This window comes from Bombina bombina, chromosome 7 (assembly GCF_027579735.1).
Source record: "Bombina bombina isolate aBomBom1 chromosome 7, aBomBom1.pri, whole genome shotgun sequence".
Classification (NCBI taxonomy): Eukaryota; Metazoa; Chordata; class Amphibia; order Anura; family Bombinatoridae; genus Bombina; species Bombina bombina.
The window spans coordinates 268,922,979-268,949,394 of NC_069505.1; the positions used below are offsets into that span (position 1 = coordinate 268,922,979).

Below are 26,416 nucleotides of genomic sequence, written 5' to 3' on the forward strand. Positions count from 1 at the left end.
TATTTGATCGCATTTGGCGGTGAAATGGTGGCATTAAATATACCAAAATGGGCCTAGATCAATACTTTGGGTTGTCTACTACACTACACTTAAGCTAAAATTAACTCTACAAGCTCCCAACATGCTCCCTAATTAACCCCTTCACTGCTGGGCATAAAACACGTGTGGTGCGCAGTGGCATTTAGCAGCCTTCTAATTACCAAAAAGCAACGCCAAAGCCATATAAGTCTGCTATAATGGCATGTCTGGCACACAGTGTTGGGGCAAGGGTCCATCTGACCACTGATACCTGGTCTGCAAAGCATGGTCAGGGCAGGTATATCACCTACACTGCGCACTGTGAAGCGGGCGTAACCCTTACACTACCTGATCGATACAACATCATACTTGATGTTTTAAAGCACGCTATTCCAAACAATTTAGGAATGTTAGGTGATTTATGCCCTTTATGGATTAAAACCAGACTCTGCATCAACTATGTAATTTTCCATGGGAGTTTTGCCATGGATCCCCCTCCGGCATGCCACAGTCCTGGTGTTAGTCCCCTTGAAACAACTTTTCTATCACTATTGTGGCCAGAAAGAGTCCCTGTGGGTTTTAAAATTCACCTGCCTATTGAAGTCTATGGCGGTTCGCCCGGTTCACGAGCATTTGCGGAAGTTCGCGTTCGCTATTCGCGAACCCAAATTTTTATGTTCGCGACATCACTACTTGGGAAACATCGCCAGTAGCGCAATATATTCCATGGGCAGCCCTGCAGGTTAGGTATAAGGTTTTAGCCATATTTGTGTCACCACATTTTCAGTAACGAGATTTTCCAGTGTGAGCCATGTAGTATGTGTAGGTTTAGTTAGAGTTAGGTATGTACTATTTAAAGTGTTCCTACAAAGAAACCATTTGTTGTTTCAGTGAGCGCACTCTCTGTGCTGTGTAGAAACACTTCAAATATGCCCCCCCGATAGTGCTGACGAATATGATGTTGGTGGAGTTTAGAAGAAGCCGCATACCTATTATTTCCTATGGGAGACAAATCGCCCCCGATCAACACTTTGCTGGTCAGTCCCCTTTTTTTAATATATTGACAGACTGACAGACTGCAAGCCTAGCGAACCCAAGCAGGCAGTTTCTTGTCAGTCTGTCAATGTTTTGAAAATTGGGGCCTTAGAGAGAGCAATGGAAAATGAACATTTTATCACCTCTCTGTCACAGACACCAACCGTGAGCATTATTTTATCTAACTTTTATTGTTTACATTGTTTTTATGTAACCAGAATGTAACGGTACCAACCGGATACCAAGGGTTAACACCAGGGAACAATGTCCTACATAGGGAATCAGCAGTTCACAACCCAGCCAGTTGTCAGGTTTAAACAGAATGACTTTTATTAAGGCTCATATGCCCAGTATTTATGCAGGTCTGACCCCCCCCAGAAGGGGGGTTGAAAGAATGTTGTACATTAGATGGAGGGAACACGCCCTTTTACATGATACAATAGAATACCTTGCTCAAGCTGATAACAATTTAAACACAGACACACACTTGGCTTTCCTTATCATCTAGGGTCTGCTCTCTGAGGTTGATTAAACAATGGACTGTGTATCAATAACATTAATGACAGTGCACAATAGCTGAGGCTAACGCTGAACACAGTTAGCTCTTTCAGTGCTGACAGAAGGGTCTGTCACATCTACATAGCACAATATACAGCCTATAGACAACCTTTCTTATGTTATAGTCCAGAAGTGGCTAGGTTTGCCACAATGCTCCCCCAGAACCAAGCCGGCATACACAGTCTGATCCCAACGGATCGGCTTGGGGATGTCGGGGCAACAACTTTCGGCTCAAGTAGGCTACGGGGTGTTCTCCGCCATCTGCTCCAACTTGGCTCAGTACTGCCCCCACCCCAAACATGGAAGCGTCTCCCGGAGGGACTGGGCTTGGGTAGTCACAGGGTTAACATCAGCGGGATCCATGGGAGCATAGGCAGAAACAAGGGGGGCCAAGTCATTTCCAAGGAGAACATCAGCAGGTAAGTCCTTCTTGACCCCCACATTCACAAGTCTAGCGCCCACTCCCCAATCCAAATGTACCCTGGCAACAGGTAGGCGGAAACACAGTGCCCCCTGCTACCCTCACAGCCACAGTGTCTCCAGTGTGCTGTTTCTCAGGCACCAAGTTCTCTTGAAGCAAGGTCATGGTAGCACCAGTATCCCGTAGACAACTGACCTCCTTCCCATTCACTTTAACCCGTTGCCGGTTATTCCGGTGGGCAGCTTGCACGGGGTCTGCTTCATGTAGGCTGCCCCAGCATTCTGGCGCCTCTACGTAGCGGGCCACAGGCTGAGGATTATGTGGGATTCCGCCAGCGGGTCTTCTCCAGGACTGTGCTTGATTCGCTGCGTTTAGGGGACACTCTGGTCTTTTGTGCCCTAGTTGCTTACATCCAAAGCACCGAATAGGTTGTGAGTAGCCCCGCGAATTGAACCGGGCTCTCTGAGGGTAGTTCGTGGCCGGAGGCCGTGTGGTATAGCGGTGCGCCGGGGGTTGGTAACTGGCAGCTGCTGGGGTGACTGGGGGTCTGTACTCCACTCTAGCAGTGGGCAATCGGTATACTGCTCCCCCTGCCCCTCGTACTGCCACGGATCCGCCAGTGGGTGCTGTATCCGGCACCAAATGGGGAGCTATCAGGGTTAAAGTAGCTCCCGAATCCCGAAGTCCCTGGACCGACATCACCTCATGCAGAATTCCCAGGGGTTCCTCGGCTTGGGTGCTCAACACCTCATGAGCGGCTGGCTCCGTTTGGTAATGGTGAGCAGCCGCCCTTGGGGCCAGGTTCTGTCTGACCTGGTTCCAAGCTTGTCTGCTCCGATTTTGGGTGCACTCACGTGCCATATGTCCCCACTGCTTGCAGGTGTGGCATTGTATATTAGCCCGTCCGTTGTTAGGCTGTAGTCCATGGTGCCTCCTGGCATCAAAATGCTGGTCTGCTAATCTGGCTGCTTCGGTTAAGGTGAGGGGTTTTCGATCTCTCACCCATTCTTGGGCTTCTGGGGACAAGCCGTTAAAGAATTGCTCCAACAGCATCAGTTGTCGCAATTCTTCCATGGTGGTAGCTTGGCTGGCCTGTATCCACCCAGAGATGCTTGATCCAGCTTGTGGGCCCACTCTGCATGGGAATCTCTTTCTGGCTTGCGCAGGCCTCTAAACTTGCGCCGGTATGCCTCTGAGGTAATGGCATATCTTTCCAAGATCGCTCTCTTCACTTTAGCGTAATCCTTGCTGTCCTCCCTGGGTACAGCGCGATACGCTTCCGCTGCCCTACCGGCTAGCTTGCCTGCTAGCACCGGCACCCATACGGACTGCTCCAAATCATGTAACTCGCACAGTCTCTCAAAATCCTGTAAATACCCATCAATCTCATCCTTCTCCTCACAAAACATTTTAAATGCATGGTATGGGATTTTGGGTCTTACTGGGTTGCTGAGTGCGTCCAAAATGGATTCTGCTCGGGAGGATGCATTCCGCGGACTGTGTGCCATCACGTACTCCTGCACATCTGCCATTACCACGGATAGCATATCCCGTGGTACAGGTTGGGGTAAAAATTCCAGCCTGGTCCTCATTTCCCTCTGGTATAGGGTCTCCTCCATGGCTGCTGGAGGCGTAGCGCTGCGAGCTCTGTCTCCCTCCATCAGCTCAGCAATTAATATAGCCTTGGGTTTGCTGCTGCCTATCTTTCCCCTGGCTTCTAGCAGTTCCTTTTACGTTTGTCTCTTTAGCTTAGAATAATCCATCTCCATTCACTTCGGTCCCTGGTACTCCTTCCATCTTAGTCAGTATTGTAGTAATCCCCCTCTTCCTGAGGTTACTGGCTTGTGTAGTTGCTCTTCTGGGCGATAAGGTTCATTCCGTCGCTTGCCACCAATTGTAACGGTACCAACCGGATACCAAGGGTTAACACCAGGGAACAATGTCCTACATAGGGAATCAGCAGTTCACAACCCAGCCAGTTGTCAGGTTTAAACAGAATGACTTTTATTAAGGCTCATATGCCCAGTATTTATGCAGGTCTGACCCCCCCCAGAAGGGGGGTTGAAAGAATGTTGTACATTAGATGGAGGGAACACGCCCTTTTACATGATACAATAGAATACCTTGCTCAAGCTGATAACAATTTAAACACAGACACACACTTGGCTTTCCTTATCATCTAGGGTCTGCTCTCTGAGGTTGATTAAACAATGGACTGTGTATCAATAACATTAATGACAGTGCACAATAGCTGAGGCTAACGCTGAACACAGTTAGCTCTTTCAGTGCTGACAGAAGGGTCTGTCACATCTACATAGCACAATATACAGCCTATAGACAACCTTTCTTATGTTATAGTCCAGAAGTGGCTAGGTTTGCCACACAGAATTTAAAGGGACACTGAACCCAATTTTTTTAAATCTTCACAGGGAACGCAGCTGTTTATCCCTGATGAAGTGCTTGTTCTAGCAGGAAACGCATCAGAGGCAGCTCCTGTGTGCTAAGGTTATTCACAAGTTTGTCTGCGTGCTTATGGAATTTCCAATGTTTTAACGATGTTTGAAATAAATTAGTCTTGTTTTTATCTTTCCTATTTGGTACTGCCTGCAACTTCTCTGTTATTTGAACTTTTGTCCTTAGTTTAGATGGCTTCTTTTTCAAATAAAGATAGCAAGAGAACGAAGAAAAATTGATAATAGGAGTAAATTAGAAAGTTGCTTAAAATTGCATGCTCTATCTGAATCACGAAAGAAAAAAAATTGGGTTTAGTATCCCTTTAAATTCAGAAATGTTCAGTATGGGTGGGTGAACAATAGGCTAAATCAGCTATTTGAAATGAGAAAATAAAAGTGAAGGAGTTAAAAAAAAATCAAAACACTCCAGTAGGTAAAATGGATAAATGGGAACACATTAAATGAGAGAAAATATTAGTGTACACTGTCCCTTTAAAGTGGATGTTAAAGGGACATGATACCCAAATGATGAAACACTTGAAACTGATGCAGCATAGCTGTAAAAAGCTGACTAGAAAATATCACCTGAACATCTCTATGTAAAAAAGGAAAATATTTTACCTCATAATTCCCTCAGTAGCCACATCACATTGTAAAGGGACTTTAAGCAGCCCATCAGGATACTCTTGTGAGCTGAAGACATTGTGAGGTAAAATATCTTTTTTTTTTAAAACAGAGATGTTCAAGTTATATTTAATGTCAGGGTTTCACATCTATTCTGCTGCATGACTTTAAAGTGATTTAACATATGGGCCCCTATTTAAGAAAGGTCTTGCGGACCTGATCCGACACTGCTGATCAGGTCTGCAAGACCTCGCTGAATACGGAGAGCAATGCGCTCTCCGAATTCAGCATTGCACCAGCAACTCACAAGAGCTGCTGGTGCAACGCCGCCCCCCTGCAGACTCGCGGCCAATCGGCCGCCAGCAAGGGGTGTCAATCAATCCGATCGTACTCGATCGGGTTGATTTCTGGCGATTCCTGTCCGCCTGCTCAGAGCAGGCAGACAGGGTTATGGAGCAGCGGTCTTTAGACCGCTGCTTCATAACTGCTGTTTCTGGCGAGTCTGAAGACTCGCCAGAAACACGGGCCCACAAGCTCCCTACGGAGTTTGTTAAATGGACCCCATGGTATTGTGTCCCTTTAAAATAAAGTTCCCAATTACTTATTTCTGGAAAGAAATATATAAAATAAAGAAGTCTTGTACCTGTTGCTGCATTAAATGCAATGGCAAAGCAGTTCGGTGGTGATATGCAGCGGGCAGGGGGATGTCATCCTGACTACTTTGTCTTCGTAGGCATTCAAAATTAAAAGAAGATCTTCGGTTTGCTAGGGAGCACAAAAAACACATGCAGTTGTTAGTGATATATACTTAACACATTATATCTCACAAGGAACAGCCAATAGAATGCGAGCTCAATCTGATTGGCTGATCCAATCAGCCAATCGGATTGAACTTGAATCTGATTGGCTGATTCAATCAGCCAATCAGATTTTTCCTACCTTAATTCCGATTGGCTGATACAATCCTATCAGCCAATCGGAATTTGAGGGACGTCATCTTGGATGACGTCATTTAAAGGAACCTTCATTCGTCGTTAGTCCGTCGGTGAAGAAGGATGGCTCCGCGTCGGCTGCTTCAAGATGGTCCCTCTCCGCGCCGGATGGAAGAAGATAGAAGATGCTGCCTGGATGAAGATGTCTGCCGGTTCGGATGTCCTCTTCTGCCTGGATAGGATGAAGACTTCGGACCCTCTGGAGGAGCTCTTCTGCCCGGATAGGATGAAGACTTCGGACCCTCTTCTGGACGGATCGGTGATACCCGGTGGGGTGAAGATAAGGTAGGAAGATCTTCAGGGGCTTAGTGTTAGGTTTTTCAAGGGGGGTTTGGGTGGGTTAGATTAGGGGTATGTGGGTGGTGGGTTGTAATGTTGGGGGGGTATTGTATGTTTTTTTTTTACAGAAGAGCTGTTTTCTTTGGGGCATGCCCCGCAAAAGGCCCTTTTAAGGGCTGGTAAGGTAATAGAGCTGTTAACTTTTTATTTTAGAATAGGGTAGGGCATTTTTATTTTGTGGGGCTTTGTTATTTTTTTAGGGGTCTTAGAGTAGGGGTAATTAGTTTAAAATTCTTGTAATCTTTTTTTATTTTTTGCAATTTAGTGTTTGCTTTTTTTTTTGTAATTTAGTTTAGTTGATTTAATTGTAGGTAATTGTAGGTAGTTTAGTTCATTTATTTATTGATAGTGTAGTGTTAGGTTTAATTGTAACTTAGGTTAGGATTTATTTTACAGGTAATTTTGTAATTATTTTAACTAGGTAGCTATTAATAGTTATTAACTATTTAATAGCTATTGTACATAGTTAAAATAAATACAAAGTTGCCTGTAAAATAAATATAAATCCTAAAATAGCTACAATATAATTATTAGTTATATTGTACCTATATTAGGGTTTATTTTACAGGTAAGTATTTAGCTTTAAATAGGAATAATTTATTTAATAATAGTTAATTTATTTAGTTAGATAAAAATTATATTTAACTTAGGGGGGTGTTAGGGTTAGAATTGGCTTTAGGGGTTAATACATTTATTAGAGTAGCGGCGAGGTCCGGTCAGCAGATTAGGGGTTAATACTTGAAGTTAGGTGTCGGGCAGATTAGGGGTTAATACTATTTATTATAGGGTTTTTGAGTCGGGAGTGCGGCGGTTTAGGGGTTAATACATTTATTATAGTGGCGGCGAGGTCCGGTCGGCAGATTAGGGGTTAATAAGTGTAGGTAAGGTAGCGGCGACATAGGGGGGGCAGATTAGGGGTTAATAATTATAATGTAGGTGTCGATGACGTTGGGGGCAGCAGATTAGGGGTTCATAGGGATAACGTAGTTTGCGGCGGTGTCCGGAGCGGCAGATTAGGGGTTAATAATATAATGCAGGGGTCAGCGATAGCGGGGGCGGCAGATTAGGGGTTAATAAGTGTAAGATTAGGGGTGTTTAGACTCGGGGTTCATGTTAGGGTTTTAGGTGCAGACTTAGAGAGTGTTTCCCCATAGGAAACAATGGGGCTGCGTTAGGAGCTGAACGCTGCTTTTTTGCAGGTGTTAGGTTTTTTTTTCAGCTCAAACTGCCCCATTGTTTCCTATGGGGGTTTCGTGCACAAGCACGTTTTTCAAGCTGGCCGCTACCGTAAGCAATGCTGGTATTTAGAGTTGAAGTGGCAGTAAATTATGCTCTACGCTCCCTTTTTGGAGCCTAACGCAGCCCTTCAGAGAACTCTAAATACCAGCGGTATTTAAAAGGTGTGGGGGAAAAAAAACACGCGTAGCTAACGCACCCCTTTGGCCGCAAAACTCTATATCTAGCCATTATTGTTTTAACTAAAAAAAGAAAAGTCCTATTAAATCATCATGTGTCTTATATCACAAATTTATTATGTTTTTACCTTATATTTGTAATTTAATGTTTTTAATTCCACTAAATGTTGTAAGTTAAAAATAGGTAAAGTAAAATAAAATCTAATTTCAAAATGCAAAGTCTCTTCATTCACTAGTAAATCTAGTCATTTATGTGCAACAAATATTGTTAAATAACGGATTAAACATTTAGTGAAGGAATGTGTCAATTTCAGTGTAATACAAATACATTCTATAAGGAAATAGTGTGTAATAACACTCATACTGTGAACAGGTGTGTAACTACAGGCATATCAGATGTCTCCATCTGGTTTTCAGTAGCAGTATCACTTCAAGGGGGACTAGAGGGGTCCAAATTCCACCTGCATCATGTCTGCTCCCTCTGTATGACCCCCTGTGAAAAAAGGGATTTTCCCTTTACAATATGGTGGCAGGGTTTTCCGGAGGGCTGTGTGTATAGAAAAACCTGCCACCATAATTGTACAAGAAGGATGTGTATGTGCATATTTCTTGGCTCAGACTAACCAAGAAGAAAGAATGACTCATAGTCACAGAGAAGTGGCTCCTCTTTCTCCTATGTGACTGAAGGTTTATCTTCTGCAAACAGCCAGAAATGGCAAGGTTAAAATGAGAGGTTCTCCGCAGGCCTTGCCTCGGGGCCCAGTCTGGTCTAGTTACGCCCTTGACTGCAAGTGTTAAAGGTATGAAAGACTGATTAATTGTATATATTATGTGCTCTCATATATTGTTAGAGTTTTCAGTATGCTATTGAGGACCTATAGCTTGGTTATTACACACCCATAATAAATGAGGCCATTTTGGAAAAAACGGACTCAATGGATAGTCTAGAAGCTGTAGACTCCTGTATACAAAAATGAAAAGGGATACCCTGAATATTTCACTCACATGGAGGAGTTGGAGGTAGCAATCGCCTTCTTGGGGATCGTCTTGATTCATAGCACATATGGGAATCGTCCTCTTCAAAAAAGCTATTTGGATGATGATAGCCTCTTGGTGTCTCATAGTCCAAGTCATTGGTTTGGTAAAGCACTGGTTCATCATATATTTGCCTATGGTAAATAACAAAAAGACATGATCCCTTTAATTTGCAGTTAAATAAAAACTCTAGAATCCTATATTTTAAATGGAACACAAAGCTTTCCAGTATACCAATTGTAGCATAAGTTTTAGTGTGCCAGTTGTCCCTAGACTTAAGCCCAAAATGCAGTTGAAGCCCTATTGTCTGAATTGTCTACAGTCAAAGCACATAGGCACACTGGTGCCATTCTGTTTGAAACTAGGAACTCATAATGATAAACAAAGTCACATCACAGGTATAGTTACATAGCAAATAGAATGCCATTAGTGTTGGTGTGCAATTGGCAGTTTCAACACTGTAAGTACATTTTGGAATGATCATGTGTCTCCATTAGCGATTGTTCCTCCCTTCTCTTCTTCTAGCCATCCATCATTTGTAAGCTTACTGGAGAACCTTTGTCCCCATCTCTGCTGTTAACTTATCAACTTCAGGCTACTGAAATGTTGTTGTTTTTTTAAATGAAACATCTATGTAGTACCATGCCCCATTGCTTTTAGATACATATTTCAAATGGGACCCTGTTGTGAACATTTATATTGAAGATTGAAATTAGTACTATAGAACTGAGTTTTAAAATAAGCAAGAATGTATTTATAGCTGTTGGTTAACATCTTAGATATTTTTTTTTACCTGTTCCCAGAAAGCATACTATCTTCTTCATAATATTCATCCCCACTGTAGTATTCATTTTCACCCAAATACTGATCTTCAATGTAGTCCACGAAATCTGGATCTTCACGGAAGATAACAGGCATATTCCTGTCTCCAGACTCAGACCTGATGTGAAAACAAAATTCAATTACATTTTGTATATATGTTTACCTTTCCAATAAAACAATATATAAATAGATTTTGGGTATACAATGTATACATGATAAGTATATTATTTCTTTATATTTGAATAGTCTGTGGTATAAAAAATACAGCTTTCAGTGGATATATGTCTTTGTAACAGAGCCAGCAGGTTAAGATATTTCATTTGTTTTATGAGGTCCTTGGAAATTACATAAAATGATATATTTCTTCAAATAATGGAACGCATTACAAAATTGTGGATATATATTTTATATGTGAGGTGTTTGAGGACCAAAGTTAATAAATTTATTAGAGGTTCATCTAACCGGTGGTAAATCTAAAAGGCTACTCAGTGGGGGAAAGTGATGCAGCATAGCTGTAAAAAGCTGACTAGAAAATATCACCTGAGCATCTCTATGTAAAAAAGAAAGATATTTTACCTCAAAATGTCCTAAGTATTCATACCCCATTATAAAGGACTTCTAAGCAGCAAATCAGTATGTCTGTCCTGGGACAACTAAGGGATTGAGCCTCGTGCACTCCCATGTTATTTCCCTATTCAGTGTAAGGAAGTCTACTATGAAATCTCATGAGAGTTAAATGAAATCTTATGAGATTACAGTAAAATAGTTCATGACCTCATCACTGTTGATGCCGATTGGCTGCTGTTCATTTCTTCATTTTTATTTTTACCTGCAGCTGGGAGCAGCTGAGTATAACTTTTTACACAGAACTTACTCTGCTGACCTGAGGAGATTGTGAGGTAAAATATCTTCCTTTTTTACATAGAGATGCTCAGGTGATATTTTCCTGTCAGCTTTTTACAGTTATACTGCATCAGTTTCAAGTGATTTAGCATATGAATATTATGTCCCTTCTGTAATTAACCCTGAAAACTAAATGATGCAAACTGAAAAGTTGCAAAGCAGAGAGAGAGGTAAAGGATAGTGAAGATATGTTCTCTTTATATTTAGATATACAAAGTGCAAAGCAGGAGAGCAGTCTTCATAAGAAGAGTGGCTTAAGTGCGACGTAGAAATATATTATATATGCAATTGTAACTTTATATAGAATATGCATTCAGTACCTGGCAATATGTCTGACCATGATAAAGGCCCCTCCAGGCCGAAACGCGTAGACAGACCCCCATTCGACATACCAGCCTGACATACGGTGAGCACATTTCTATTTGCAAGCTTTGTCCTAGTAGAAGACTTCTGGTTGTGTTTCTTGTTTCCTTTTAGGTCTCCGGATCCAAATTACCCTTGATTCTCTACTACAGATCAGCCTTCAGCATTTGGATTTTTTCAGAACTTTTTGTTCTCTCCATTTGGCATTTTTATATTTTTATTGTTGCATTTGCATTTTTATAATAATTTTTTTTCATTTTCTACGCTCTGAGTCGTTTTTATTGCTGCAGCAATTACCACGTTTAATACGTTATAAAACATTCATATGTTATGACATTTTTATATGCTCTGTTATATTACTGTACGCTATTACATTCTAATACGTTCTACTACATCAATATGTTTATATGAGACATATGAGATATATCATACTCATTCTGCATGTTATCCAATAAAGGGTTAAGAGTAAGCTATTGTATTACTAGTTGTATGTTTATCAGATATCTACCAAGACTGATATTCGCCTTATTATTTTTCGACTTTCTATTCTCATCTCAGCTCTTATTAGCCACTATATCCTATAACATTATATGTCTTATAATATTATATGTTTGTTAGCACATGCAGTGATCTACAATAGACAGTGTTGCATTTTTCACATTGCTTTCCTTTTTATATATGTTACTTTTTTATATACAAGTAGCTATAATGTTTTGACTTCTAGATTAGTCACATTTATTTCACAAACCACTTATTTCTAGCACACTGTGCACGAGCGCACACAGTGGAGCCTTTATGATTTATTTCTCTATTGTTTCATTTTTGAATTTTTTGGATTTTGCACCTTCTGTTGATTTGTGTATAACTTTTTGTTTAATAAGTTTCTCAAGCACGTGCTCTTGCTTATAATTGAATATAACAGTTGTAATTGAATATAACTGATAACATTTGTGCATCCTGTAACTGCACATGGTCAAACATATTGCCAGGTACTGAATGCATGTTCTATATAAAGTAACACTTGCATATATAATACATTTCTATGCCACACTTAAAGGGACATAATACTCATATGCTAAATCACTTGAAACGAATGCAGTATAACTGTAAAAAGCTGACAGGAAAATATAACCTGAGCATCTCTATGTAAAAAAGGAAGATATTTTACCTCACAATGTCCTCAGCTCAGCAGAGTAAGTTCTGTGTAAAAAGTTATACTCAGCTGCTCCCAGCTGCAGGTAAAAAATAAATAAAAATGAAGAAATGAACAGCAGCCAATCAGCATAACAGGTCATGAACTCTTTTACTGTGATCTCATGAGATTTGACTTAACTCTCATGACATTTCATAGTAATCTTCCTTAAACTGAATAGGGAAATAAGATGAGAGTGCACAAAGCTCAATCCCTTAGCTGCCCCTGGGACAGTCATACTGATTTGCTGCTTAGAAGTCCTTTACAACGGGATGTGGCTACTGAGGAACTTTTGAGGTAAAATATCTTCCTTTTTTACATAGAGATGTTCAGGTGATATTTTCTAGTCAGCTTTTTACAGCTATACTGCATCACTTTCAAGTGTTTCAACATTTAGGTATTATGGCCCTTTAAGCCACTCTTCTTATGAAGACAGCGCTCCTTCTTTGCACTTTGTATATTTATATTAGGAACGATTGTGTTGGGCTTGGGCTATCGTTCACCTCCAGTGAGCCTGTGCGGTCTTGTCACGAGGCACAGAACACTATAATTCTTTCTCTTGATATTTATAATTGTGAAAAAAATTTTTTTTTAAAAAGATTCAATTTCACATGCATGCTCAGATTTCCTTACGTTTAGCACATGCATATAAATCACACTGAAAAAAACACAACTAGATCACTTATCACTAAGGTATAGACACCCTTGTCTATAAGCACCTGATATTGGTAACATTTAAAGGGATATTCCAGCCAAAATTGGACTCCACATGGATTTATATAAATTTTGAATAGAAGAATTTTTATAATAAACATGTATTAGCAAAAATGCTTCTAATAAAAGCTATAGCTGTTTCTTTCAAAAGTGTATTTAAGTTTGCACCGTGCACCAGCATTTTAAACACAGCACTTGCTCAGAGAGCCTAAGGTGCTTCTATCATCTGGTAGCGACTGAATTTGTTAATTGTTGACATGATTACAAGCCTCTCTGGCTTTTTCAGCAGTTGTAGTATTTAAAATGCTGGTGCACTGAGAATATCTAGCTATGCTTCACATGCACGTGCAAAGAAATATGTTTACGGTAAAACAGTGATAACTTTTACTAGAAGCATTTTTGCCAATAAATTTATAATGCAAATATGTTTCTATTCAAATATGTAATTCATCTATGTACAATTAAATTTTGAGCGGAATGTCCCTTTAATCATACATGCGCAATAAACGGTAAAACAAGCACAAACCATATGTAATAACCACAACCTTCGCATATTTTGTATGGCACTTGAGTTTAAGGGGGGGAGCATGCAGAGAGCTAACATGAAAGCAAATTCACACAAAAAACATACCTAATATAGCTTTCATAATAGCGAGTCCTATCCGGGAAAGCCATACAAATATGGGAAGATACAGAGCGAGTGTATTAGTTATTACACGTTTATACAACATCACAACATTGGACAACTATTTATGGAAATTAGTAATACCAACCTGTTGAAGAATCTAGAAGAAATGGTTTTACTGCATTGCACAGACTATATTTATATATATTTTTGAATGAATACGTTCTAATTAAGGCAAAGGATTTACTATAACCCAGAGGTCTTCAGGACAGGTTTGAAAACCCCTGAAATAACTGAACATTATATGAAATTATTAAAAAGAAAACAAAACCCACATTTTTTTTTCATGATTCAGATAGAGCATGTGATTGTAAGCAACTTTCTAATTTACTCCTATTATCAATCTTTATTTGTTCTCTTGCTATCTTTATTTGAAAAAGCATAAATGTAAGTTTAGGAACCAGCCCATTTTTGGTTCAGCACCTGTGTAGTGTTTGATGATAAATAAAAAGGGAGAAGCGCTCAACCTGGGAACGAACAATAGCATAATAGCTTGTTTTATGGCTAATTACCACCCAAGAAGCAGCCTCTTTTTGCTCAAAATGTGCCTTTCACAGAGAAGAACTTTCCTGAAGCATATCAGTCTGATCCTGACTTCACAGTACAGTCCAACCCCTGTGAAAAGCACATGTTGAGCATGCTTCTTGGGTGGTAACTAGCCATAGAATAAGCTATTATGCTATTGTTCGTTCCCAGGTTGAGTGCTTCTCTCTTTTTATTTATGCAGATTACGACACTTAGGGAAGTCTCCCTAAGTGTGATGCGGGAATCCAGGTGTGGACCCATTGCTTGGTGTGCCTAGAGGGATATGGCTGCACCTCACTGACGAGGCCCACACTAGGCCGAAACATACGTCTGGGGTTTTGCTATTTCTCTCGTTCAGAGAAGGATTGCCTGGTATTTCGGGGCTGGAGTGCACTGTTAAGTCGGGATCAGACTGATATGCTTCAGGAAAGTTCTTCTCTATGAAAGAAGAAGAACAAGCTATTATGCTATTGTTCGGTCCCAGGTTGAGCGCTTCTCTCTTTTTATTTATACATTTAGCCAAGTTCTACCTAGGTGCTGAACCAAAAAATAGGCCTTTACATTCCTGCTTTTTCAAATAAAGATAGCAAGAGAACAAAGAAGAATTTATAATAGGAGTAAATTAGAAAGTTGCTTAAAATTGCTGCTCTTTCTGAATCATTAAAGAAAAAATTTGGATTTTGTGTTTTTTAATTACACACATCATAAACTGGTATTAATGTGAAAGTTAATGAAAAACACCACCTGTGTTCAAACATATTGGGCATCCATGATCACTTTTAAATACATTTGCTGCCATTTTTTACTTTCACGTTGGGTTACTAAAGTAACTTTTAAGTAATATAAATTAACGTTCCATTTATCTGCTTATACCAGACAAACTGGTTTAGTCGCTGTGATAATAGTTCTATCTCTGTGTATAAATACTGCAGATATTAACAACAAATTTTGAAGAGAAGCCGAAATTTAAGGGACAGTAAAGTCCAAATTAAATGTTCATGATTCAGATAGGGCATGCAATTTTAACCCCTTAACAACCAAGGACGTACGCCATACATCCTCAAAAAAAATACACTTAACGACTGAGGACGTATGGCGTACGTCCTCGGTCTGGAAAGCAGCTGGAAGCGATCCTGCTCGCTTCCAGCTGCTTTCCGGTTATTGCAGTGATGTCTCAACATCGAGGCATCCTGCAATAACCCCCCTTGGCCATCCGATGCAGAGAGAGCCACTCTGTGGCCCTCTCTGTACCGGACATCGATGGCCGGTTTCGTTGGTGGGTAGGAGCCAGTCTGGGAGGCGGTTGGGCGGCCATCGATGGGCCGTATGATGTGGAGGGGGGCGGGATCGTGGGCGGGAATGCCGGGTGCGCGCGCAGGGGTAGGGAGCGGGTGGGAACCACTACACTACAGAAAAATGATGGGAGAAAAGTGGCAGTGAGGGCCAAATATATGTAAATATATGTCGATCTAAGAGATCTGGGAGGGGGTGGTGGGTTGGTCTTTTGGGGGGGCAAGCTACACTACAGAAAATTATTTAAAAAAAGAATAAAAACATGTTTTACTATAAACTGGGTACTGGCAGACAGCTGCCAGTACCAAAGATGGCTACTAATAAGTTAGAGGGGGATGGGTAAAGAGCTGTTTGGGGGGTATCAGGGAGGTTGGGGGCTAAGGGGGGATCCTCCAGAGCAGCATATGTAAATATGCCTTTAAAAAAAAAAAAAATTTATCAAGAAGGATAGCTTTTTTTTTTTAGTACTGGCAGACTTTCTGCCAGTACTTAACATGGCGGGGACAATTGTGGGGTGGGGGAGGGAAGAGAGCTGTTTGGGAGGGATCAGGGGGTGTAATGTGTCAGGTGGGAGGCTGATCTCTACACTAAAGCTAAAATTAACCCTGCAAGCTCCCTACATGCTACCTAATTAACCCCTTCACTGCTAGCCATAATACACGTGTGATGCGCAGCGGCATTTAGCGGCCTTCTAATTACCAAAAAGCAATGCCAAAGCCATGTATGTCTGCTATTTCTCAACAAAGGGGATCCCAGAGAAGCATTTACAACCATTTGTGCCATAATTGCACAAGCTGTTTGTAAATGATTTCAGTGAGAAACCTAAAATTGTGAAAAATTTTACTTTTTTTTTATTTAATCGCATTTGGCGTTGAAATGGTGGCATGAAATATACCAAAATGGGCCTAGATCAATACTTAGGGTTGTCTACTACACTACAATAAAGCTAAAATTAACCCTACAAGCTCCCTACATGCTCCCTAATTAACCCCTTAATTGCTGGGCATAATACACGTGTGGTGCGCAGTGGCATTTAGCGGCCTTCTAATTACCAAAAAGCAACACCAAATCCATATATGTCTGCTATTTATGAAAAAAGGGGATTCCAGAGAAGCATTTACAACCATTTGTGCCATAATTGCACGAGCTGTTTGTAAATAAATTCAGTGAGAAACCTAAAGTTTGTAACAAAATGTGTGAAAAAGTGAACAATTTTTTTTATTTGATCGCATTTGGTGGTGAAATGGTGGCATGAAATATACCAAAATGGGCCTAGATCAATACTTTGGGATGTCTTCTAAAAAAAAATATATACATGTCAAGGGATATTCAGGGATTCCTGGAAGATATCAGTGTTCCAATGTAACTAGCGCTAAGTTTGAAAAAAAGTGGTTTGGAAATAGCAAAGTGCTTCTTGTACTTATTGCCCTATAACTTGCAAAAAAAAGCAAAGAACATGTAAACATTGGGTATTTCTAAACTCAGGACAAAATTTGGAAACTATTTAGCATGAGTGTTTTTTGGTGGTTGCAGATGTGTAACAGATTTTGGGGGTCAAAGTTAGAAAAAGTGTGTTTTTTTCCATTTTTTCCTCATATTTTATATTTTTTTTATAGTAAATTATAAGATATGATGAAAATAATGGTATCTTTAGAAAGTCCATTTAATGGCGAGAAAAACTGTATATAATATGTGTGGGTACAGTAAATGAGTAAGAGTAAAATTACAGCTAAACACAAACACTGCAGAAATGTAAAAATAGCCTTGGTCCCAAACGGTCAGAAAATGGAAAAGTGCTGTGGTCATTAAGGGGTTAAACAACTTTCCAATTTACTGTTATCATCAAATTTGCTTTGTTCTCTTGGCATTCTTAGTTGAAAGCAAAACCTAAGTGGGCTCATATACTAATTACCAAGCCCTTGAAGACCGCCTCTTATCTGAATGCATTTGACAGTTTTTACAGCTAGATGGCGTTAGTTCATGTGTGCCATATAGATAACATTGTGCTCATGCCTGTGGAGTTACTTATGAGAGGGCACTGACTGGCTAAAATACAAGTCTGTCAAAAGAACTGAAATAAGGGGGTAGTCTGCAGAAGTTTAGATACAAAGTAATCACAAAAGTAAAAAGTGATATTTTAAGTATATTTTAACATTTTTAGTGTATAAAGGAGCATTAAAGGGACAGTATTCTGTAAAATTGTTTTTCCCTTAATGTCTTGCCAGTTACTTTTTTACCAATTGAGAGTATACAATGTATGAGAATTTGCTTTTTAATGTTTATTTGTGTATATGAATTAGCTGGTTTTGTGTTTTGAAGCCACAACCTAAAACAAATGGGTTGAGCTTGTAGGTATAATCAGATCTCATTACTTTATCACATTGTGTACATATACCTGCTTCTTTATCTTATATCTATCCATAAACCAATCACCAATACTTGGAGAGAACAATGGAAAATTAACATTTTATTACCTTATCTCTTCTAAAACCCACTGAGAGTGTAATTTCTTCTACTAGCTGTGTTTACACAGTTAATCTATATCTTGGCCTTGAGGCCAAAAACTTTCAGAATGGGTGGGGATACCACAGGCTACATAAACTAATTCAAATGCCAATATAAGGGTAATGGAAATACTTGTAAACAATTGAATACACTCTAGCAGGTAACGTGGATCATTGGGAACAAATTAAAGGGGAGAACATTTTTTAGTAAAGGGTCCCTTTAAACTCACACCATTTATCAGCAATTAAAGGGGCATTAAACAGTGTGACATTCTATTATAAAATGTGTTATTATGTATAGTTATACTTTTATTTTTTATTTTGTTCCCTCTTCCTTAATTTACCTCTGAAATGAGGGCTTTGCATGTCTCCTGTGTTTCTATAAAGGTGTTGTCATTTTGAAACCTAAATTTCCCTTATTTAGCGCTGCGGAACCTGTTGGCGCTCTACAAATAACTAATAATAATTATCTAACATTTTTAGCTGAAGACAATTAGGGGCAGATAAATTGTGCAAATGATGGCTATATGAGATATGGCAATGTTAAAGAAATTTTAATTAAACACTGCTAAATAAAATTGCTTTATATATCCCTAAATGTCCCCAGAAGAAGAGATTAGACAAGAAAAACCTAGGTTTAAATATGGCAGCATCCATTGTTTTATACTAACGCTGCAGAATCTGTTGGCGCTCTACAAATACCTGATAATAATACTACTAAAGTTCTTCATACAAAATAAAACTTTACACTTATTTTTTCAATCTTTGAACAACTAATATCATTTTAAACTGTAAATATGCATGTGCTCTGTACTGAGTACTCACGGTGTAGAATTTTACAAGCCCAAGTACATTTTACCAATATTAAAGGGACAGTATTGTAAACTTTTATACCCTTTAATGTGTTCATTTTGCAGGCTAGAGTGTATTAAATTGTTTACAAAAATCTCTTTTATTTTGGCATTTTAAACAGCTGATTTTGCCTGTTATTTCCCAACCTATTCTAAACATTTAAATACTTAAGTATTGGATATAAAAAAAAATCAATGTAAACACAAACAGCAGAATAAATCACACTCACAGTAGGGGGTAGGAAAAATAACTAATACAATGTTAATTTTCATTTGTACTCTCTAACTATTGGGCTTTGGTATACATACAGAGATAGAATAAGGAATAATTTGTGTTTATAGAAAAAGATAAGATGAAGATGTCTGATTTCCCTGCAAACTCAGACCAGTTTAAAGAGTTGGGTTTCAAAGAACAAAACCAGCTATTTTACATACAAAAAAAGAAGCAATGTCATACATTGTATACTCTGCTGCTGGCATAAAAAATAATTGGAAACACACAAAGAAGAAACTAATTACAGTACACTGTCCCTTTAAGTATGATAGAAGCCCTCTATCTCAGAGGAAATGCAATGTTTCTTTTCTTTAATTAAACATTTTGGGCAAGTGATATAGGGGTACATTTATCATGGTGCCGACAGACATGATCCGCTATAGCGAATCATGACGGCCGCATATCAATAAAGGCCGATAGCAAATGCTGTCTGCATTTATCATTGCACCAGCAGTTCTTGTGAAATGCTGGTGCAATGCCGTCCCCTGAAGATTTGCCGCTAGCAGGGGGTGTCAATCAGCACAATCGTATTCTTAGGACCGCTGCTTCTTAACTTCTGCTTCAGGCAGAACTAAAGCGGAGTGGGTCGGAAGCAACATTCTCTGCTTCATAAATCGACCCCAAAGGGTATTTTGAAGCTCTTTGCACATGAAAGAAATAGCATGCGTATTATGGGTTGGAAGTAAACCCTTCCGCTTGAGCGCAATTGAATGGACCTCTTCAGCCGGATGATGGATCTCTTCAGCCCGATGATGGACCTCTTCAGCCGGATGATGGATCTCTTCAGCCCGATGATGGATCTCTTCAGCCCCCGCTTGGGCTTGGATGAAGACTTCGGAGCCTCCTCTGGACGGATCGGTGATACCCAGCGTGGTGAAGATAAGGTAGGAAGATCTTCAGGGGCTTAGTGTTAGCTTTATTTAAGGGGGGTTTGGGTTAGATTAGGGGTATGTGGGTGGTGGGTTGTAATGTTGGGGGGGTATTGTATGTTTTTTTTTACAGGCAAAAGAGCAGAATTCTTTGGGGCATGCCCCGCAAAGGCCCTTTTAAGGGCTGGTAAGGTAAAAGAGCTTTTCTATTTGTATTTTAGAATAGGGTAGGGCATTTTTTATTTTGGGGGGCTTTGTTATTTTATTAGGGGGCTTAGAGTAGGTGTAATTAGCTTAAAATTGTTGTAATATTTTTCTAATGTTTGTAAATTATTTTTTTATTTTTTGTAACGTAGTTCTTTTTTTATTTTTTGTACTTTAGTTAGTTTAATTGTAGGTATTTGTATGTAATTAATTTATTGATAGTGTAGTGTTAGGTTTAATTGTAGATAATTGTAGGTATTTTATTTAATTAATTTATTGATAGTGTAGTGTTAGGTTTAATTGTAACTTAGGTTAGGATTTATTTTACAGGTAATTTTGTAATTATTTTAACTAGGTAGCTATTAAATAGTTCTTAACTATTTAATAGCTATTGTACCTGGTTAAAATAAATACAAAGTTGCCTGTAAAATAAATATAAATCCTAAAATAGCTAGAATATAATTATAATTTATATTGTAGCTATATTAGGGTTTATTTTACAGGTAAGTATTTAGCTTTAAATAGGAATAATTTATTTAATAAGAGTTAATTTATTTCGTAAGATAAAAATTATATTTAACTTAGGGGGGTGTTAATGTTAGGGTTAGACTTAGCTTTAGGGGTTAATAAATTTATTAGAGTAGCGGTGAGGTCCGGTCGGCAGATTAGGGGTTAATACTATTTATTATAGGGTTATTGAGGCGGGAGTGAGGCGGATTAGGGGTTAATAACTTTATTATAGTAGCGGTGAGGTCCGGTCGGCAGATTAGGGGTTAATAAGTGTAGGTAGGTGGCGGTGACGTTGGGGGGCGGCAGATTAGGGGTTAATAAATATAATATAGGGGTCGGCGGTGTACAGATTAGGGGTACATAGGGATAACGTAGGTGGCGGCGGTGTACGGAGCGGCAGATTAGGGGTTAAAAAAATTATGCAGGGGTCAGCGATAGTGGGGGTGGCAGATTATGGGTTAATAAGTGCAAGGTTAGGGGTGTGTAGACTCGGGGTACATGTTAGAGTGTTAGGTGCAGACATAGGAAGTGTTTCCCCATAGGAAACAATGGGGCTGCGTTAGGAGCTGAACGCTGCTTTTTTTGCAGGTGTTAGGTTTTTTTTCAGCTCAAACTGCCCCATTGTTTCCTATGAGGGAATCATGCACGAGCACGTTTTTGAAGCTGGCCGCGTCCGTAAGCACCGTTGGTATTTAGAGTTGCAGTGGCGGTAAATATGCTCTACGCTCCCTTTTTGGAGCCTAACGCAGCCCTTCTGTGAACTCTAAATACCAGCGGTATTTAAAAGGTGCGGGGGGAAAAAAGCATGCGTAGCTAACGCACCCCTTTGGCCGCAGAACTCTAAATCTAGCAGCTAGTTTTTCAGGATTACTGAATAGGTTTTAAATCAAGGCCTACTTGAGGAAGGTGTATTGTCACACGTTCCAAAATACTTTCTGCATTTTATGGCAGCATTAGCTGTATTTCTGTTTTGGAACAAGACAAAGTATTTTATTCCATCCTTTTCCATCCTTTTTTACTCCCAAGAAAGAGGAAATTTTAGGACCATTTCTGGACTTAATGACTTTAAACAAATTTCTCAGAGTTCTACCCCTTATTCAACAGGGTCAATTTATGTCCATGTTTAATTTGAAGGATGCCTACCTTTTTATTCCTAGACCATCTCCAGTTCTATGATTTGCCTTTCAGGACTAATTTTTTTCATTTAGTGTGTCTACAGCTCCCAGGATTGTTATGAAGGTTCTAGGAACTCTCTTGTCTATAAGAACTCATGTAATTCAGTTGCTCTATACGTCAATGACATATTGGTTTAGGCTCCATATTTTCCTTCAGCTGTATTTCATACAAAACACTCTACTGTTGTTTCCCTGCAGACGGTATAGACTCAGTGACTATGCAGCTTTCTCTAACGGATCAGGGATCAAAGTTACAGTCTGTTCTCTTACAACTACACTAAATTTCCAACCTCTCTGTATCTCAATGAATGGAAGTGTTGGGTCTGATGACTGCAGCGTCAGATGTTCCTCCTTTTGCATGGTTCTATATGAGACCTCTTCATCTCTGAATGCTTTAACAATGGTGCAACATTCTATGGGATTCTTTAGTGAGGAAATCTCTGTCTCACTGTATATTTTTTCAAACTATTTTTCTGGGTGTGCCTTTATGAGGAAAGATTACCAATAATTATCTTGGATTTAGTGCAATCTTTAGGACCCATCAGAGCTGTTCTCTTCTGAAAGGAGAAACTTATCCAAGTGCTCTTTCAGACAATGTTACAGCTGTAGCTCCATCATCAAGGAGGAACTTGCTTTTCCTTAGCAATAAAGGAAGTCCCAAGGTATTTTGATTGGACACATAAAAATGTTGTATATTTCACACCCCAGGAAGGAAATCTAGGAGGCATATTTCCTTAGTAGGTAATCCCTTTGACAAGAATGTTTTGTCCTTCAAGTAGTTTTCTATTAAATTGTGGAACAATGGGGTCTCCCAGACATAGACCTGATGACTTCTGTTTCCAAGAGTTATAGTTTGAATTGAATATTCTCAATTAATCTCACTGCTCCAGACAGGCCCTGCAAAACTTAATTTGTGAATCCGATACAGATATTAAACTTTCTCCAATCATCAAAATCTCAAAACTCTCTTGATGCATTAGAGAGTACATATCTTTGTTTATTATTATAACAAAGAGGTTTCTTTGGTGCTGTAATGAACACCTTATTATTTCAGGCCCTAAACCCTGTTACAAGTAAAAGTCCTAGCATAGTGGATAAAAAGGCTGCTTTAGACTTAAAGGGACAGTCAACACTAAAATTGTTATTGTTTAAAAAGATAGATAACACCTTTAATACCGATTCCTCAACTTTGCACAACTAACATTGTTATATTAATATACTCTATAACATTTAAACCTCTACATTTCTGCCTGTTTCTAAGCCACTACATATAGCCTCTTATCACATGCTTTTGTATTTGCTTTTCAAAACAGGAGACAGCTAGTTCATGTGGGCCATATAGATAAGATTGTGTTTACGCACATGGAGTTATTTAAGAGTCAGCACAACACAGCACTAATTGGCTATAATGCAAATCAATAGATAATAAATAAAAAGTCATGTGATCAGGGGGCTGTCAGAAGATACATAGATACAAGGTAATCGCAGAGGTAAAAAGTGTATTAATAACTGTGTTGGTTATGCAAAATTGGGGAATGGGTAACAAAGGGATTATCTATCTCTTAAACCAATAAAAGTTGTATTGTAGACTGTCCCTTTAACTCAGAGCTTACACAGGTACTGACTGGTGTGTATATATTCTAATAAATGTAATTTCAGTTTTCACACATGGTGATTTTTAGTTGTGTTTTAAACCTATTTCCTTCTATTATTTGGCAAATATTTACAAATTATTTTACTAACTTCACTGTTGATTTTTATTTATTTCTAACTATATTGATGGTGAATTTTTTGCTTACATGATTATTAAATATATTTAAAGTCACCTTGTTTTTTGCATATCTAAATTATTTGTGAAAAATATCAGTATCTAAAATGTCATCTAACTGTGCAGTGCAGTTGCAGCACAACAGTATATTCATGAAACATGAATACCTCATTCGTCATGAAAATATTGAAATCAGCATTTCAATATAAATATTTTCATAGTTTTAATAAAAGTTTATTTAAATTTCAAACATCCAACCTCGTTTTCTCTTTATGCATGTGGGTTATCAGAGTGCTGAATATAATATATATTTTAATCATATATAATATAGATACTGGTTTCTCAACAGCCATGTCACAGACCAGTACCGGGCCTTGACAGACCTCCTGGTGGGCCACGACCTGAAATGCCCCCATGCCTGGCGCTCCATACTTAAGAAATACTGGGCAGGCCTGTCAGAGTGCCAGCGCACATTTGTGTGTACACTGTGCACATATAGTTGCAGTTAAGTGTGAGGACAGTGTGAGAGCAGATAATACTGGACCTGGGCACTGCAGTTAAGTGATACCAGCCCACTGACACCCATGAATGTATATATTTTCTTCCCCCACTTACACAACTGTATTGTAATTAATATAAACATACAGTGGGACAAAAAAGTATTTAGTCAGCCACCAATTGTGCAAGTTCTCCCACTTAAGAAGATGAGAGAGGCCTGTAATTTTCATCATAGTTATACCTCAACTATGAGAGACAAAATGTGGAAACAAATCCGGACAATCACATTGTCTGATTTGGAAAGAATGTATTTGCAAATTATGGTGGAAAATAAGTATTTGGTCAATATCAAAAGTTCATCTCAATACTTTGAGATTATCAGTGGTCTTGTATGTCTTCCATTTTCTAATTATTGCTCCCACAGTTGATTTCTTCACACCAAGCTACTTGCCTATTGCAGATTCAGTCTTCCCAGCCTGGTCTTTGGTCTTCACCATAGTGAAGTTTGGAGTGTGACTGTTTGAGGTTGTGGACAGGTGTCTTTTATACTGATAACAAGTTCAAACAGGTGCCATTAGCATAGGTAATGAGTGGAGGACAGAGGAGCCTATTAAAGAAGATACAGGTCTGTGAGAGCCAGAAATCTTGCTTGTTTGTAGGTGACCAAATACTTATTTTCCACCATAATATGCAAATAAATTCCTTCCAAATCAGACAATGTAATTGTCTGGATTTGTTTCCACATTTTGTCTCTCATAGTAGAGGTACACCTATGATGAAAATTACAGGCCTAAATACAGGCCTAAATACTTTTTTGCCCCACTCTATATATACATACTGTATACATATATATATATAGTCTATTTCAGTAAAGGACTCCACTCACTGAATTTCAGATACAAAATATTTATTGTGGTAACGTTTCGGGGGTTCACAGACCCCTTCCTCAGACCAGACAAAAGTGTAAGTGAACAATGTGCAATATAAAGCCCCACCCATCAAACAATTACTGAGAATTGCGCCAAAAATATGTTGTCATGGCAACATCATGGTTGCCAGGTAATCAATCTAACACACCAGTTTATAAGTATCTCAACTTATCATTATGTGTATCTACATGTGTATATACATTATGCATATATAACAAATATGCATATATGGAACAAGATTCAATCCATAAATAGTGACATCAGTGTAATAGACAAACAAAAAGTAATAAATAAATTGTATACATATATTAGTGCATACATATCACTGGAAATATTGGATAACATTTATCAGCATATGATCAAAAACAGCTCTATACATATAGTACATGGTATTCCTTGTTTTATGGTTTATAACCCTCAGAGTATATATAGTTCCCCAGGGCCATCGCTATATCAAACGAGCAGGCTAAAGCTGAATTAGATCAGAGTTTAAAAAACATAATTTATGCTTACCTGATAAATTTATTTCTCTTGTAGTGTATTCAGTCCACGGGTCATCCATTACTTATGGGATTATATCTCCTTCCCAACAGGAAGTTGCAAGAGGATCACCCAAGCAGAGCTGCTACATAGCTCCTCCCCTCACATGTCATATCCAGTCATTCGACCGAAACAAGACAAGAAAGGAGAAACCATAGGGTGCAGTGGTGACTGTAGTTTGAATTAAAAATTTAAATCTGCCTTAAAAGACAGGGCGGGCCGTGGACTGAATACACTACAAGAGAAATAAATGTATCAGGTAAGCATAAATTATGTTTTCTCTTGTTAAGTGTATTCAGTCCACGGGTCATCCATTACTTATGGGATACCAATACCAAAGCTAAAGTACACGGATGATGGGAGGGACAAGGCAGGAACTTTAAACGGAAGGAACCACTGCCTGTAGAACCTTTCTCCCAAAAACAGCCTCCGAAGAAGCAAAAGTGTCAAATTTGTAAAATTTTGAAAAAGTGTGAAGTGAAGACCAAGTTGCAGCCTTGCAAATCTGTTCAACAGAGGCCTCATTCTTAAATGCCCAGGTGGAAGCCACAGCTCTAGTGGAATGAGCTGTAACTCTTTCAGGAGGCTGCTGTCCAGCAGTCTCATAGGCTAAGCATATTATGCTACGAAGTCAAAAGGAGAGAGAGGTAGCCGAAGCTTTTTGACCTCTCTTCTGTCCAGAGTAAACGACAAACAGGGAAGAAGTTTGACGAAAATCTTTAGTTGCCTGCAAATAGAACTTCAGGGCACGGACTACGTCCAGATTATGCAAGAGTTGTTCCTTCTTTGAAGAAGGGTTAGGACACAGTGATGGAACAACAATCTCTTGATTGATATTCCTGTTAGAAACTACCTTAGGTAAGAACCCAGGTTTAGTACGCAGAACTACCTTGTCTGAATGGAAAAT

At 39.1% G+C, this 26,416-nt stretch overlaps 1 protein-coding gene across 1 annotated transcript in view; it reads right to left on the reverse strand.

Moving 5' to 3' along the window:
- CACNA1D (calcium voltage-gated channel subunit alpha1 D) overlaps positions 1 to 26,416 on the reverse strand; it is a 764,995-nt gene that overhangs the window by 51,483 nt on the left and 687,096 nt on the right. Inside the window, 4 exon segments of the mRNA XM_053689359.1 lie at positions 5,753 to 5,874; positions 8,861 to 9,024; positions 9,684 to 9,830; positions 13,516 to 13,542. Of these exon segments, the coding sequence (XP_053545334.1) occupies positions 5,753 to 5,874; positions 8,861 to 9,024; positions 9,684 to 9,830; positions 13,516 to 13,542 (460 nt within the window).